The 16,996-nt window shown below is 36.8% G+C and overlaps 3 protein-coding genes across 4 annotated transcripts; 1 reads left to right on the top strand and 2 right to left on the bottom strand.

The window, feature by feature from the left end:
* Positions 1-13: 13 nt before the first annotated feature.
* Positions 14-4,660, bottom strand: LOC119995942 (RGS1-HXK1-interacting protein 1). The gene is made up of 8 exons (XM_038842426.1): positions 4,467-4,660; positions 3,534-3,600; positions 2,927-3,004; positions 1,630-1,682; positions 1,273-1,409; positions 1,110-1,174; positions 423-481; positions 14-339 (listed from the first exon to the last, which is right to left on the bottom strand). Exons 1-8 carry the CDS (start codon positions 4,602-4,604, stop codon positions 250-252), a joined length of 687 nt encoding a protein of 228 aa, XP_038698354.1. The 5' UTR covers positions 4,605-4,660; the 3' UTR covers positions 14-249.
* Positions 4,661-5,077: 417 nt separating this feature from the next.
* LOC119997263 lies at positions 5,078-9,964 on the top strand. Its single transcript, XM_038844161.1, has 5 exons — positions 5,078-5,417; positions 5,509-5,702; positions 7,529-7,850; positions 8,504-8,599; positions 9,353-9,964. The coding sequence occupies exons 1-5, from the start codon at positions 5,322-5,324 to the stop codon at positions 9,386-9,388; spliced, it is 744 nt and encodes a 247-aa protein (XP_038700089.1). The 5' UTR covers positions 5,078-5,321; the 3' UTR covers positions 9,389-9,964.
* Positions 9,965-10,178: 214 nt separating this feature from the next.
* On the bottom strand, positions 10,179-16,937 carry LOC119997262 (glucosidase 2 subunit beta-like). 2 transcript variants are annotated; one of them, XM_038844159.1, is made up of 15 exons: positions 16,695-16,936; positions 16,472-16,588; positions 16,024-16,119; positions 15,502-15,741; positions 14,635-14,864; positions 12,950-13,042; positions 12,054-12,384; positions 11,834-11,938; positions 11,647-11,748; positions 11,496-11,553; positions 11,339-11,407; positions 10,970-11,057; positions 10,713-10,774; positions 10,584-10,635; positions 10,179-10,493 (listed from the first exon to the last, which is right to left on the bottom strand). In XM_038844159.1, exons 1-15 carry the CDS (start codon positions 16,813-16,815, stop codon positions 10,431-10,433), a joined length of 1,827 nt encoding a protein of 608 aa, XP_038700087.1. In that variant the 5' UTR covers positions 16,816-16,936; the 3' UTR covers positions 10,179-10,430. The 2 variants fall into 2 exon arrangements, with proteins under 2 accessions (XP_038700087.1, XP_038700088.1); XM_038844160.1 differs by lacking the exon at positions 12,950-13,042 and having other exon boundaries at positions 16,695-16,937.
* Between the last annotated feature and the right edge of the window lie 59 nt (positions 16,938-16,996).

Genomic DNA, 16,996 nt, shown 5'->3' with positions numbered 1-16,996 from the left:
CAAGCGAGCTCACTGACCAGTAAAGCTTGATGTGATGAGAACTGCATATTTAGTGCCTGTGATAGGAACTTTATGCTGCAAATCAGTTAATTATGCGGGTTACAACAAAAATGTTAATGAATACCATGACTAATGTCCTACGATGAGCATTCATCTTACTAAAAATATTCTCATTAGGATGGACATCAGGAAAAGAACATAATGTGCCCAAGAAATCCCAATCGGAGGGTGATGCATCCTAATACATTATCAAACAGCAACTCCAAGCTCAGAAATTTTCATCATCCGTTTGTCCAGTTCAGTTCTGTGTTGTTTCAAAAGTGATGCCATAGAAGCAACCTGAGAGAGGAGTGAGAGAGAACTCTTAAAATTGAAAGCAGGGAGACACAAAAAGATAAATAAAAACAGCGTAACAGCCTTACCTCTGCCCGAAGTTTCAAAGCCTCCCTGCCAGAGATCTCTCGCAACGTATCCATCACATCTATAAGGTAAAGCAAAAAGTAAATTGTCATAGGAAACAATGGATGGTCAAATTCATTCATGCTGCATTCCCATGGAGATTATTCATGCATAATTCAACTAAGATTGAGCCTGAAATTAGCGTCACTTTTTCCATGCATATGGCAGTAGCTAAATTGAGAAGCAGAAGCTCATGAGGCAATGAACTTTTTGGATTGTCCCAACTCCTAAACATAATCTGGCAGAAAATCCCTTCCCAGCTTCAGTGTAGGAAACTGTACAAAGCATTATGCACCTGTGAAAGGCTGGTGTCTTTGTACCATGCAAACTTAAAGTAAAGAGTATACTATCGGGTAACTACAAGTTCATCAGAAGTTGGCTTGATATGACAAACTAAACCAAACCATGGTTCAAGCCATAGACAAGTTCGGACTAATGACACAAACAGATTTAATACCCTGCAACACTCCTGCAACGATACTAATCATAATGCTAACAGGGAAAGCAAATTTTGCATCAGAGTCTGGGAAAAGCCAGATGCATATTTCATTATCTCACACTGCTTTGAATCTTTGATGCTCAAGTTGCAATAAAATAGCCTCATTCTGTACAAAGGCCAAAAATTAGTGGGGACAAAGGAGTATAAATACCTGTGGCTTGGGATTCAGTCTTGCACAAATATTTATTGACTACTTCAATTTCATTTCCAATTTTCCTACATAGATTGAATAATTATTTTTTTTAAAAAAAATAGTTCATAGAAAGATAACTAGATAAGGAATGAATGGGTTATTAATATGTAGATAACAATACCTGAGCTCAGTGTGGCCCTGTGTCATATCCTTTTCTGCAAGAGCAGCCCTTTCAAGAAGTTTTCTGCTCTCTTTCTTCATTAAATCGACTGAAAGGTTTAACTCTTTCACATTCTTTTCAACTTTAACATATTTTGCCTGCACATAAATAAGAGGTAATAAAAGAAAAGGAACATCAATGAAAGTATCAGAAAAATAAAATTTGACCTTCAGATAAAAGAACTGATAGACAATTTAAAGCTTCCTGCATTAAACGAATAGCAATGCCTGGTTTGGAGCACATATGAATCATATAAGCAACATGAAATTGGTGTTTTGGAGGAATAAAGAAGCTTCCAAGGATTAACAGAGTAGATACCTCCTCACTTTGAAATCTACCCAATGTATGACGAAACAAAAGCCTCCTTGGGCCTGCAGAAATTGTGAAAAAGTAGATAGTAATGATTTGATTCTGTACATGTTGGGAAACTTTGAACAAAAGCACCTTGAGCGTGTTGTTAAGAATTAGAGTCATAGTATTGCGTTTGGAATTCACAGGGGAAATAATTGAGTTCAAAGCAACTGAACAGCAAAAAAATACGAGTTTTCATTCAAACAGAACACTATGTCCAATAAACTAACAAATCAAACTCAAAATGCAAATGTATGAGCTAGCAGGCCTGGTCAGAAGCTGAGGCCCAAGCAGGACTCATTTGTTCAATAATGATATGCAAAAGCATTCCCTCATTTCCATCCACGAGCATTTTTAATCTCTCATTTCTGATGCACAAACAAATAAAACTCAAAAGGAGCTAGCACTTGAAGGGTATGCATCATTCAAAAAGCTGCTTGATTTACTGGGGAAAAAAAAAGGGATTTCATATCTGAGGTTTATTATACTCTGAATAAATAAGACCATACATTCCAACTAAACAAATTGTTCATTCTTGAAGTTGTTCAAGGCAAGCTTTTGATCAAGCAGAGGAAATGGTTTATTTGAGGTCATACAAGATAAACAACTATCCCAAGTTTAAGGTTCACTCTAGTGTGTACTCTTCCACTGTCTTTTGTCACCCCAAGTCATAAATTTAGCACATGCCCTATATCTAAATGGATATTTAACCCTACCCAGATTTTCCCTACATCTAAGTAAGAGGCAGCACTAACCATTTCTCATTTATACAAAGATGCCAACACATAGAGTACTCCTGTTGAGCCCCAATTTGTATGTGTAAAAGTTTCCATAGTGTGATAGCTACATGAAGGTGTGAAATGCAACCTTTACCGTACTACTCCTAAAGGTGAAGTATTCAAAAATTAATTCTAGATTCACCGGAGAAATTATGCCAAAATTCCAGTGTCTTCCACTAGACCAGTATTAGTATCTCAGAATTCAGAAAATACAGGTCCTCAACCTTCAGGAAATGACTTAAGAAAGCATGAAAGAGTGAAAGACATTTACCATGATATGTCATAAAGCATATCTAGAGTATGAAATCACCAAATTTTACATGAATTCAATCGGAGTTCAATAATAAGTTAATAACGATAGCAACAGTCAAAATAATCGAAGCCTTAACCCAAACAATTCCAGATCGGCTCGGAGAACTCTCACGAAATGGAAGGCCACTAAACAAAGAACCATACGAATAAAAAAGAAGAAGATTAATTCATACCAGGCATAAGAAGGAGGCCAGCAGCAACAGCAACTCCGACAACTGCAGTAGGATGTTCCCTTGCACTCATCAACTCTTCTGTGAAAATAATTTATCATGGGAATAAACAAGAGGCGAAACAAACATAAACTCAAAAAAGATAATATTATCAAAATCACCATTGCAACTACAAATCACTAATTCCTGCAACATTGATATAATCTTCCAATATTACCAGATGGATCACTTTCAACGCTTCTTACACCAAAAGACTACTAATAAAGAGCTTTTTTTTGGGTAAGCATGAGGCATTTTAAAAAAAAGTGCCTAGAGAGGATATTCAATATAAGACAAAGTAAGAAGCCATCTAACCCCTAAATGCTATAGAAGGAATCTATGAGGATAGAGACCATATGGAATTTATGGATCAGAGAAAGCTACAGTGTTCACCATGTTCTTATGAGAGAAAACAAATTATCTCAATTAATGATCTCATAATCAATATTAATGAAGTTGATTTGGGGATAACAGTGGATTTGGTAGCAACCATACATGTGTGGTCCTTCGTCTCAATATGAGAGAAGGATTTCAATAGTGGGTGCAATTTTAGGAGCTACTCTCGGTTTACCTTTAACTTTCTTGAAGAAAGCCTCCTCATAAGCCCGATACTGAGATATTGCATTTGGCACAAAATCCTGGCAGAATGAGTTTTAACATAGAATATATAGTTAAAAAACACAAGCAAAATAAAAAATGCAGTGCTCCACACAATAATGGAAACAGAACGTCATCCACTCATCCCCATAAAAAAAATATAATCTGAAAATTTAAATAGACAACAACAACAACAAATAATGAGATGAAACAGAAAAATCTTCCCATACTCATCCTCATTGTCACCAAAGTCTTATTTATAATTATTTTAATTTCTTCCAAACAACTTCAGAAGAGAAATTTAGTTGCAAATTAAACCCCACCAAATGTATTATCCTTCTCCATTCATTCAGCTATACTCTCCACTAATCTTATATTAGCCCTCCCTCCCTCTTTAACTTATAACTTCCATACATGTCTTCTTCATCCTCCATCTTCTCCTTTTGCTATCCCCACTTGAATTTTCTATACTTTTCAAACTTTATGCATTGTAAAAGTCCAAACCATCACAGGGGAATTTCCGTCATCTTAATTTTCAATCAGAGCTACCCGTACCCTAGATTGAATATTCCCACTTCTTATCACATCCTTCTCTATCACTCATTTCTGCCACACATATCTTTTGAGCATATTCCCGTTAACAGTGTAACAATCTTTATAGAAATACTCCTATAAAAGGAAAAAAAAACCCCCAAATAAAATAACTAATAATGAACGCAGCAATGTACACTATTAGCCTTCAAACCAATTTCTTTGTGTTGAATTTGATGCAGCAAGTAGTCAATGATACAATGATGATATCTTAAGAAAATCGGCGTGAATAACACTAGAATCTGGAGTCAAAATTAGACACACACATAAACTTGAAGATTGATAGAGGGATTGAAAATTAAGAGGAAAGATAAACCTGTAAGGAGCGAAAGTGGGTGGAAGAGTTGGATTGGAAAGAACGAGCAGAGCGAACGGCGGAGTCTTTGGATTGAATCACCCTTTGTTGGAGATCCTCTACCCAATTTTCTCCCTTACTTGCCTTCTCTTCCTCCATTATTCCTCTCTGTTTTCCGTTCGGCTGCTTCGACACAAATCACAATTCTCCCCACTCTCCAAAACGAAATCTACGAAGGCCCATATTCTGAGCTCAAATAAGCCCAGTTCAGCGAAGCCCAAACTAGACCACAGAAGGCCTCTTAACTCTTTTTTTTAGGCCCATTTAACAATATTGTGGGCCAAACTATTAGCAAATAGGCTCTTCATTCTAGCATATGGTGTTGTTCACTCACACACAAGGACTCAAGGAGTGTGACACAAGTCACACAACGAACGGTCATACGGTCAAAAATGTCAAACCAGTAGAGGCTGCAACTACTTTTGCTATGACGTGAGGCACACGCGGCTTCTTGTCCTTATAAATCGGAGGATTTGATTTTCGAATTTTCATGTAATCTCGCAATTACAACTAATTAAATAATTATCCGTCACGCGAATAAAAACCCAAAAAAGGGAAAAACAACAAATTGAAAAAAAGAGCAACAAGCCTAAAAGAAGTTCAGAAAAAGAAAAATAAATAGAAAAGGAGACGCAAAAAACTTGCGGAAAACGCCATGAAAATAGTGTCATGTTATTTGTAGCAGAAGAAACAAGCCGAAGAAGAAGAACGACAGTGACGTGAATTCTTCAATCAATGTAGTCTCGTCGAAGGGAGTGAAGAACAATTCGATATCGGTGACAGAATAGGGATTTTGAGGGGTTGCCGCCCGAGTATATGATGCTTTGTAGTCCATTGAGAGATCGAGTACAGGCTTGGCTTCGTGATTATGATAGGCTTCAATTCTTAGCTGTGATCCTCATCTACGTTCAGGTGCGCTTGGCTTTATATTCTGTTTTCAATTTAATTCCTCGCAACGATGATGTTGTTTTCGAGAGTTGTGTTTATGGGTGTCTATGTCTAGATTGCTTGTGCTTTGATTGGATCGCTGGGAGCATTGTATAACGGCGTGTTGTTGATAAATTTGGCGATTGCATTGTTTGCGCTTGTTGCAATCGAGAGTAGCAGTCAGAGCTTGGGCCGGACGTACGCTGTGCTCCTCTTCTGCGCCATATTGCTTGACGTTTCCTGGTTCATCCTCTTCTCTAATGAGATTTGGTGCGCGAAGCTCTGCTTTTACTTTCCATTATTTAATTATAAATTCATGGTTCTCTGTTTGCTATGCTATCTTCTCAATTGTATTGATTCTTTTCAGCTAGTTGATTGCTTTATATACTCTAGTCGATTGATATTATTCAAGTTAAACTCCATCTTTAAGAATAAAACTAGATGCAACCATAATTTGGTTTCGAAAAGCACGAGCCACAAAGTGACATGTTTCTTTGATGCCAGCTCTACGGAATTCTTGTTTTTTTGAGGCTATTTGCTGTCAGGACTAGTCCTTTATCACCATTCACCACCATCTTTCGCCAAAAGGCTTTTCACACCTACTTTAGCCTCCAAACATGTATATATTGAAGGAGTTTTGCATTGGTTACTTTAACCTCTTATTTTTATTACAATATCAGTTTGGAAAAATTAAAACTAAGCGACACCAAACTCAACCTTGGCGAGGTAAGATTATAAATTACCTTAGGATTTGCCAAACTCAACCTTGGTGGGGTAAGATTATTGATTGTCCTAGCCCCTAGGATTCATTTACAATTCACTTTTTTTTCTTTAATACATCTGACTTATCTGCCCGCTCTATATAGTTTTAGAAATGACTTATATGTTCTTTTGTTGTTTTCTTATTCTTGAAGTAAAAGTTCTTTAATATTCTGCCTTCTGAAAAAAATTTCCATGCTTAATTTTGAGAGCAGTGAAAAATGTTTTGCTTATTATAGAATACTATCAAATTAGATTTTTGTAACGGATCAGTTTTTCTAAGGCTTCATTATTCGTGCTTATATAGAGTTGAAGGCTTTGAGATTGATGTTGTGCCATTGCCTAGATTATAAATCAGCTCAACATAGAAATGATTAAGAAATGCAAAATTTGATAGTTAAAGGAGCAAATCTCAGTTAAAGGTCAGTTTTAGTTTATGTAACTTCTCTAATAGGCTTTGTTGGTATCCTTTTTTGTTAGCTTCCCTTCTCGAGTCCTTACTTTGATTTTCTTTTCTTGGATGAAGATGCCCTTACTTTGATACTATATTTGTCCTGTTTCCCGTGGTGAATTTTCTGTCACGCCTTAACAGAAATTGTAATACAAACAATATAGTACAAAATGCCATGCATTTTAAAACTTATTCATGAGGACATATCTGTCCGCATATGTAGTGTTCTTTTTTAAGTAACAACTTATTTTTATTCATTTCCTTGAGAACTTGATGACAGATTCTTACTGCTTGATCTCTTAATGGTAAATTGCTTTCAAGTTGTAGCAAAAAATAGTTCAAGACCCTTTTAGTGATTAAGAAGTTCTTCCAAGTTCCAATACTTGCAGATAGAGATTTGATTCAAATACCTTTGTCTGATTCCTTGAAAAGTGGAATACTGTTATCTGTAACTGATTGAGAGAATTTCTGCGTTCTTTACCCACCTGAGTAGTAGTGATAGTGCTTTTAATTTTTCTCTTTTGTAGCTGGGAGTATTTCTTTGTCAAGACTGGTTGCATCATTTACCACGAATCCAACTTCATGCCTTTTTCACGTGCCTGTCATTATTTTCTATCCAGGGAAAAAAATATATCCATGGGAATTTATCGTGACTTTACCTAATGGAACAATACTTGGTGCAAGGAAGTAGCACTCTGTTAGTTGTGCCACGCCATCCGATTCATGCCAAGGGTTTCTTATTGATTGATGCCGCGCTGAACAACTCTATTTTGTTGATATACATGCTGATATATCCATTTTTTTGTGAAACAAGTGATTAAATTGAAGGTGCTTGTGATTGTTGCTGTAATGTTGCTCTTAATGGAAGCATTGCTTTTGCTTGCAGGAATATCTCTTCTGAAAAATATGGAGCATACTTTATTTTTTCCTTGAAACTCGCTCTAGCAATGCAAATTATTGGATGTTCTGTGCGATTATCATCTTCATTATTATGGATTCAGATTTATAGGTTGGGGGTTTCCAGTGTAGGCACCATAGCTTCTCAGGAAGCAGATTTTGATTTAAGAAATAGTTTTCTAAATCCTGCAACTCCTGCTGTAGTTAGACAATGTTCCGGGTCTGACGAAGCTATAGGAGGCGCCATCTATGATCCGGCATATTACTCATCTCTCTTTGAAGATGGTCAAGAAATTAGATATACACGTGAGGTATTGTATTGTTGCATGCAATCTTGCACAGTTGCACCATTCAAGTTTTCTTGGTATTTTGCTTGAGTTTGTTTTCAACTTTGGCCTGATGTCATTAGTCTTATAATTTGTATGCAGTATAGCTATGTTATGGTTTTCTACCTTCCTTTCTCCTATAAATGATATATGATCAAATATTGCTAACTCAACATCCTAGAAATTGTTGCTAAAAGCCATATTGACACAATGAAGTTTATTAACTGGAATTTTCTTTCTTTTCTTCCACTTCTTTGGCAATGGACTTCACCTATTACCTATATCAAATGTGGAGACATCATAGGCTGGCAACTGAGTGGTTTGGTTACTGTGCAAGTACATTTATGATTCACTGAGATGCAACTATTTGTGGTAGGGTCATTGCGGAAAAAGTTGACCGCCTGTTGAGTGAAATTCTATTAAGTATTTAAAACATAATCTTATGGCTTAGCTCAAAATTTTGAAATAGTAGTATAATGGAGTTGCATGCGTAGTTTCAAGATATAAATAGATTAGGGTATAAAACAAACATTGATTGCATTCGATTGACTAGATCAAGAATGCATTTATTGGAGTCTGCAACATCTATCGTTTTTCTGTTATTTTTTATTTTCAATTTCCACTCGTTTTGTTTGCAGTGTCAAAATCGTGGCATTGCTGGCAATTGGTCTCCTTCTGGTGCTGGAGTTTCTCATCTGAAGGCATCTTTGGGCAGATCTTTTCAGGCAATAGATGTAAGTACCTTCAATAGTGTCTCACCTTTCCTTGATTACTTGGGGCTCTACCACCCCATAGTTGATGGATTTTTCTTAGGATTTTTTCTAAATAAATCCAGGAACAAATGCACTTGCTTTGCCACACTAAAGATGAATATTGTCACAGTAATGTTATGGAAGTAATCGGAGAAGGGAGGCTATGGTGGTTTAATATACTTCACTGAAGAGAAAAAGATACATATAAAAGGACTTTGTATAAAGTAAGGTTTTCAGCTATACGATTTTTGAAAGTTCTGAAAAATGCTGTTATTTCTTCACCCCTACTTTTAAGTTTGAAGTAAAAGTAGGAAAAATAGGTGTAGAGCTAAGCCTTTGTTGCAACTGCATGCTGATTGTGCCTCTGATTTTAGTGACACAATTTTACATTACGGTTTCATTCTCACAAGTATACGTACCGCAAAGTCTTCATACTCGTGTGAGTCATATGGTTAATAGACATTACTTTGAAGTTTACGTGTAACAATACGCTAATATGTGTGAATTTGTGCTACTCAAAAGAAGTGTGCTCTGAATAATGTTTGTCGAATATTCCTATTTTTTCCCCCTTGGACAAGTGCTTTGACCGCGACCTCTTGCCATTGCTTTAACTCGCACAAGAATTTCCAATAAGACTTAATGTTGTTATGATCTTGCTGTTAATGAACTTAATAGTGCCTGCTCTGCCTTATGGTATGTCCCTTTGTTGTTTCTAAGAAGTTTTAGCACTTACAGGAGGAGAGTGCAGTAAGCAAGCCCCAAACAGCATGATATATCCTGCAGCATCAGTGAAAATTTCAAGGTATTCACTCCTTGTGGTTATTGTTGAGGGATTGAATTTTCTATTGTGCCTGGGTGGTGTTGGAGGGGTGTGTGTATAGTTTCCATTTTTTACCAGATTTTGCCAACGGTAAGAGCCACCAATCTCAAAGTGGAAAGTAGGATCGTGTTCTATTTTGTGAGGAGTATAATACGGCTCATGGTTTTTCTATTTGAGAAGCAGTATGTGAATTCAATACATGAGATTTAGCCTAGGATGCCATATGAGGGAATTTGTTAAGAGTTTTGTTACAAGCATATCATGCATGAGGTAGTGATCAAGGATTTAATCTCCTTGGACATACTTGTGCTCTGGAATGTTGGCTTTGTGTAGCTGACTAACTGGTGCAGATTACATTATTGGAGAGGCAATACCCATCCGGAACCCTGGTTGGAGATCCCCCAGATTCTGGCATGTTTTGGGTACGAGTCTTTTTAGGGCCAGGTCTATTCACTATTAAATTGGAAATTATATGTTTTTAATTTTTAAGTAGTTTGTATTTATTTTAAACTTTTTTTATTTTATTTTTTATCTCCCATCGCCCTGAAGGTACAAATGATAAAAATCGGAACAGACGCACAAAAATCTCTGTGGCGTGAGTTTCTCGATAAAATAATATAATCTCATAAAAATATCTCAATTTATGAGAGCCGCAGTAGAATCACCCCATTTGGGTAAAATACACCGTTATTTCCAGTATCAATAGAATCAATTTTTGCAGAGACAAAGCTTCTGTCAGTCTTATGCCACAAGCCTCTATGAATATTCTGGCTGGGAAGATACAATCGCAACATGAAGTTGTGCTCCAGAATATAAAAATTTCAGGACGCAACTTCAAGTATTTGACTGTAACTTCTTCAGACTATATCTATCAATGAAGCTGCATTGTGCATCTCTTGGTATTTCAACATTGAGCAGTGAAGCCAGTGCCGAGATTAATTTAGTGGTCGGTATTTCCCGGCAGCAGTTAACAACACAATTCTTCTTCACAGTTCAAAGTTCATCGTGGCTCTGAGGTGACTCTTTGTTCATTAAATCTAGTTTATGTTGTAGTTCCTGTCACATCAAACATTTGCTCGATCCAATTAGCAGATTCAATCCAGGGGAGAAAAGGTGTAAAGAAGTTTTGATGTGAAAACAAACTACCTTTAGTTTTTCTTCTAGGCAAAGAGCTGGAGTAGACATTAACACGGAGTATCTGCCATGCAAACCAAAGAGTTTTAGACCATAAGAGCAAGCCAATGCACAGGAAAAGCGAGAGAGAGAGATCCTTACTCGCAACGGCTACGTTCATCTACATCCATAATCTCATTTTTCAAACCACATCTTAGCCTGACCTGTAACAACAAAGAATTAGAATGCAAGGAGAGAATCTAAAGCTTTCATTCTGAATCTCGTTCTTAAAGAACACTTATCCAATTTTAAATTTTGGTTTCTCTCTCAGAACAGGCAATACACTTCACAAACATTTAGGATTGGAGAGAACATTTTAACAAAGCATGAACTGAGCACACTAAGCTAACAACTAATACCTTTAAACTTCTATCTGGGCCATTCCAGCACCTGTCACCATCTGAAAATACCATGACTTGATATGAATCTTCAAATTTGTCCCACCGCCTAGTTGCAGAATGAATAAACAAATAACAAAATTAGAAGAAATATTGCATTAAAATTGATGAGAACGAATATCATGCTGTAGCTGTGGCCTGAAGGAAGGGAGGGGGGTTGGGGGGGTGTGGGGGGGGGGGGGGGAGAAGTAGCGAAGCACATCATATACTCTGGATCTGCAATTTGACTAATAAGGCAAAAAAAATCTAACCCACAAAATGACATCTCAACTCTCATTACTTGAGAAAGCATCACCAAGACAATTATGCATTGAGAAAATGGGCACATACCCCAAGCGAGTTGTTGAATGACCCTCCACCTGGGAAGCCTCTTTGAATGGACAGACTTTGTAAACGTACCTGGAAAAAAAATCACAATTAAGAAAAAAGTGGAAATGGTTGGGCAACTGCCAAGAAGATCTAGACCATCTGAAAGTAAATTTGTAACTTGTTCTGCTTGATCTCAAAACAACGATCATAGAATGAATAGAACTCCTCCTCCGGACCTGCGACATTTAACTTTTAGTTTAGTTTTGCAGGCAAGAAAATAGAAATAGATGAAACATAACGCATACAGATAAAAGCCACTTTATACTAACCAAAATCATGTTTTAGCTTCTGTGTCAGACTTGATATCCTTGATTGTAATTTAGACAACTTGGTACTGGATAAATCATATTCCTTGCGCACACGATCGGCATCTAAAGAAGCAAAAATGAACATATGAACATTCCTCAAGCTCATTTCCAGTATTAAGTACCTTACAAGTGAAACTCAGATTTGTACCTGATTTGTCTAGTGGAGGTTGGAATAGATTGACAGCTTGTAAAATATTCCGCACAGTTTGTTGTATCTTTTCCAACCAAGAAGGACCACTTGGAGTGGTGGTATCTAACAACATGGGAAATAAAATAAACTAGAGAACATAGTAGCCTGATTACAATTGGCCTAAGTATGAGAAAACAAAATTTTGATAAAAAAGTCACAGGGAAAAAAAATTGCACACCTGAGAAGTCTGATTCATCATCTGATACAGGTTTGTATGAAGAAGAACTGCTATCATCATGATATTCATCTTCATAAGCTTCATCAATCTCATCTTCTACGCTGCTGTCATCATATTTACCAGTGTCTTCATCTGTTTCTGAAGCATAGCCATCCTCTTCCTCATCATCAGCGTCTTTGGATGTTTCGTCATGATCTTCATGGTCATTATCTTTTCCACCATCAATTTTGCCATTTTGCTTCTCAGTATCCCCTCCTGTCCAACGAGATGCAACAAGGCGACCCAACTCTTCCCTTGACAATCCCTTGGTATTCTCCGTTACATCATTCTCCTGCATATCCAATACAGGTTAAGCACCACAGGCAGAAAGGCAGAGCGGGGTGATTTTGTAAATCCCGATACTATTTAAGGTTGCAATTTGCAAACTTCAAAAGAAACAACACAAAAAACTTCAAAAGAAACAACACAAAAGTTTCCAAATTCTGCACATATAAATTCCCCCTTGCAAAAGACAATAAAATTTCCCGCTACAAAATAACAAAATGATTTTTAATTATGTTCAAAGCAAAGATGAATATATGTAAATACCTTAAGACACTTCATGCAGTACTAAATTGAAGATACGCTTTTTCTTGATAAATTGAAGATAAGCTTAAAACCAATAACTTAATTTCCCCCCATTTTGATCAATCGTTTACTGTGACAAGACAGTCAACCCACTTCAGAAATGCTTGACAATAAGGTCCACTGAAAATAACACTAGATAGCCGTTTAATGACACGGCCTTCAAATGTTTTGACTATATCATAACAGTTCGTTGGGTGCTGTAATCATTCTCAGATGTGAGGACTTTACAGGAGAACTTTTGATGAATTCACGGGGTCCTTTTGATTTACCTGCTCCACCCCATTAACCAGGGGTTCTTCACTTTTAGACACATCGCTTTGTTTAACTCCAGCCACAGGGTCAACATAGTTCTCTGCCACATCCTATTAGAACAAATGAATGTGAGCACCAAAAGAAATACTTGATTTGTTAAATCACAGAACAGAGACCATGTTCATAGAAAGGTCCCAAGCAGAAACTTCCACATACCCACGTCCTTACTAGTATGTAGTGTCCATGTCAAGATTACAACAATGGTGTAGTAAGGGAAAAAATTCTGAAGAGTGTACGGATAAAAATCAAGTGGAGGGTTTCACTAATTACACAGCTGCATTTGTGAAACACAAGCAGATGGTGAAGGAGGACCTGAAGTAGAATAGCACATGCCCCACCCTATGAAAATATAATGCCACATGCCATACAAGAGAAATGTATGGACTAATTTTTTAATAATGCATCTTCTTGTGCACATCCATGCTAAAACTAAGAGAATCATTCGTGAGATAAACTGGAGATGATAAATTCAGAAACCCGAATTACACTGATTTTTTTGAATGCAAAGAATTTTAATGATTTAGGTTTGGAAATACGATGTTTGAGGACCTGGTTATGAATCCCACAACAAACAAATTTCATCCAATTGAAAGCACCAATGAACAAAATAAAAGATAGATTTGATTGATATAATTCACATAATTGAACCCTAATACAATCTATATTGTAAAAAGCACATAATGAATCTACACTAGCCCAAGCCAATTGGAGCAAGAATACCCCAATGAGTCGAATAAATCTATTATAGAACACACATAATGGTTCTATAATAGAATAGCCCAAGCAAATCAAAGCAAAGAGTGCCTTGAGAGCCGATTAATTGGGATAAACCATAGGCAAAGCCTCCAAAACATTATTTAATTCTCCAGTCCATAATAAAACAGCTATACATAAACTTCATATTTAAAGATATCAACCCTAAATTAAATTAGGAAACAAAATGTAATTAGTTGACTTAAATAAGGATTCCAAAACTAACCTAGACTACTACAAACTCTAATTAGTTTACTTAAATAAGAATTCCTAGAAACTTTCTCACTCCTACGATTCTCATCATATGCATTCATGGGTCACTAAATTACTCATCTTCAAAAGCCCCCGCCCCACGGGCAGGTATTGGTGCAATCAAGTTGGTCAGGGAATAGCTAGAGGAACTTGATTCGAGACACCACAGAAAGAAACTCACAACTTCCCTGACACTTGGAGAGAGGAGGCTGATCCAAGTATGTGGGGTTTCCCTGTATATGCACAGGTTTTCCCTCTTACAAAAATATTACTCATCTTTCATCTTTCAAACCACAATATTTTTTGGCGACACAAAAACAGAGAAAAACATTTCTGGGGTTTTCAGGCACTCTTTTAACTTTCATAAATGTAAGGCACTAAATCTGATGCAGACAATATAACACATAAACAACCACAACCTTTCTGACCAACAATTGCATCTGATTGCACGATGTGTTGTAACAGCTACCTCAATTAGAAGGCTATTTGTTGATGTTAATTGCCAGCGATATAGGTTACCAATACTAATCAAAAAAATCGTTTTACGAGACATATTTAAACAAATTGATGAGCACAAGCTTAGGAATCTACAGTTTGACTTAAAAGAGTGTCGAATGTAAGAAGTAAACAAACTAACCTGATCCACTGGAGAGTCCTCTACAACACCAATTTCATCATGAAGCGTGTTTTCCATGGCCTTGCCTTCACTGTCAGCTTTCTCTTCAGTGTCACCTGCTTCCTGCTTAGCTTCCTCCACGACGCTTTTTTCTTGATTAACACTTTCTTCAGCTTCCTGTTTTTTCTTGTCCTCCTTTTCTTTCTGTAAGCGTTCTCTCTCTTCGGCCTTTTCTATTTGTTCTTTACGCTCTACATGAAAAAATATAAAGGAAAAGGAAGAAAAAATGTAATGGTACCTCAACCAGATTATAGCCCTTTATCTACAAATCAGAGCAAGAGAAAAACAGTCATGGTAAATAAAAAAAATCTTACTCTACTAGCATATTCCAAAGAGAAGATTTGGAGATTTTCTTGGCGTAATCCAGCATCAAAAATATTATTAGGCAATCACAAATCTCATTTGAAATGTTGCGACTACAATTGGGTGGGAATGAAAATAAAAATAACAGATAGCAACCCATGGAAACATGTCAAAGAAATGCTAGGGGAGTCTATCTTCTGCTGGTGAAGAGACATGAAGAGCCCTTAAAGTTCAGAATTACACCCGCAGCAAAAAAGGTGGACTCAAGCAATTATTTTCAAGAAAAATTAACAGAAACAAGCAATTCATTTGATATTTCTATAGATTATAACCATTGCGTAAACGCTTTTTGTCGAGAACATATAAAATAATCATGTGGATGTCTCCCCTAGCAGGTTTGTGGAGATATGACTGGAAAATGTAATCACAACAATCGGGCTATGACGATGAAAACATACTATTGTTGGGAAACGAATTCTGGACGAAACTTTCACAAAGGAGAGACACACATGGGAAGAACTGTACCTTTAAGCTGTTGAACAAGCCCCTTTAGTATTTTTTCCTCATTTTTCAGTTTCGATAGCTCTGCCTCATCTTTGGCTATAGCAACCTTTGCTTGCTCCACTTCCTGCTTCCATAAAGCAACACCCTCTAGATGTGTAGAAATCTTCTTCTTCAGCTTACCTCTAGCCACTTTCCCAGCCTCCCAACAGGTATTTGAGCACTTCACTTTGCCGTCATACTCATCACTCCCATCGCAGCAATCTGCACAGAAGGGCCCAGTTAATATGTGCCAAAAAAATGGACAATTAATATGACATGAGGATAAGGGGAAAATCTAGCCACAGAAATAATAGCAACATTTTTCAGATGTTGATCTTTTTTCAGTAATAGCAATCTTCTTTAGAGCATTATCCCCTACAAGTATATTGATATTTTTCATACTTTTCATTCCAAACATAGCAGAATAGAAAAATAAAGAGCAATGGAAAATGGAAATTGTAAACCATGGCTTTAAGGGTACCCTCGAGTTGCAGTCATACTTACCACAAATGCCATCGTTGACTCTGGAAGAAAACAATAAAACGGGAACATGTCCAGCATTCCGGCAATAGAATTTTCCACCGGGGCATGCCGACGTACCTACAGCCAGAAAGGCATAATGTCATCACAAACAATGAAATATTCTAAGTAGGGATGAAGAGTAAGGAAAACAATCTGAAACCAAGAAGAGGCTGAGTAAGGATATGATATGATATCGAAACTCAATCCCCATAATCATCAATTAAGAGGATCAGTTAATCAAAGTAGGCAACTAATGGTGAGATTAAATGCAACATAAATTTCTCAAACCATCACAAAATCGATTACAATATTCCATCATCTAATCTAACTAATTATGGAAATAAAATACTCATAAGCAGAATATAAAAGAAACTCATGCGAAAGAAAACATTACAAACAAAAAATCAAAGATGAGGCAATGAAGAATAACCAGGCTCATCTGTTCCATCTGCGCAATCACAGAAATCGTCATTCAACTGGAATTTGGAGAAATTATTGGATCCATCTTTGCATTTGATCGTATCAGCTGCCTTGTAATATTTCTCATCTGGGTATCACACAAAATCACAAGCCCATTTCAAAATTTTCGGAAAAAAATCACAAAGGAGCGTCACACCAACAAGAAAAGGAGTAGAAAAAGGGGAGATATATACCTTCAGGACGAATTCCTATATAAGGGTAAGGGTCCTTGGGTAGAGAAGCTGGTGATCTATCAATTGAAGCTACAAAAATAAATAATATCATAAACCATTTCAATTTGCTATCTACTATCATCTTCTCGCACAAAAGACGTTGACACTGTGATCTGTGCTTCTTCGACGAACACCTCCTCCTCGGCTAGAGAGTAAAGACTAGATAGTCAGAGAGGCTGTTGATAGCTCCTGGGCAATGATCGTGTGATTATGCGAACTACCGTTGCAGTCTGCAGAAGATTTAGATGTCAAAACGACGCCGT

The sequence above is a fragment of the Tripterygium wilfordii genome, chromosome 4 (assembly GCF_013401445.1).
Source record: "Tripterygium wilfordii isolate XIE 37 chromosome 4, ASM1340144v1, whole genome shotgun sequence".
In the NCBI taxonomy this organism is placed as follows: Eukaryota; Viridiplantae; Streptophyta; class Magnoliopsida; order Celastrales; family Celastraceae; genus Tripterygium; species Tripterygium wilfordii.
This window is presented reverse-complemented; position numbering and strand designations above follow the sequence as displayed.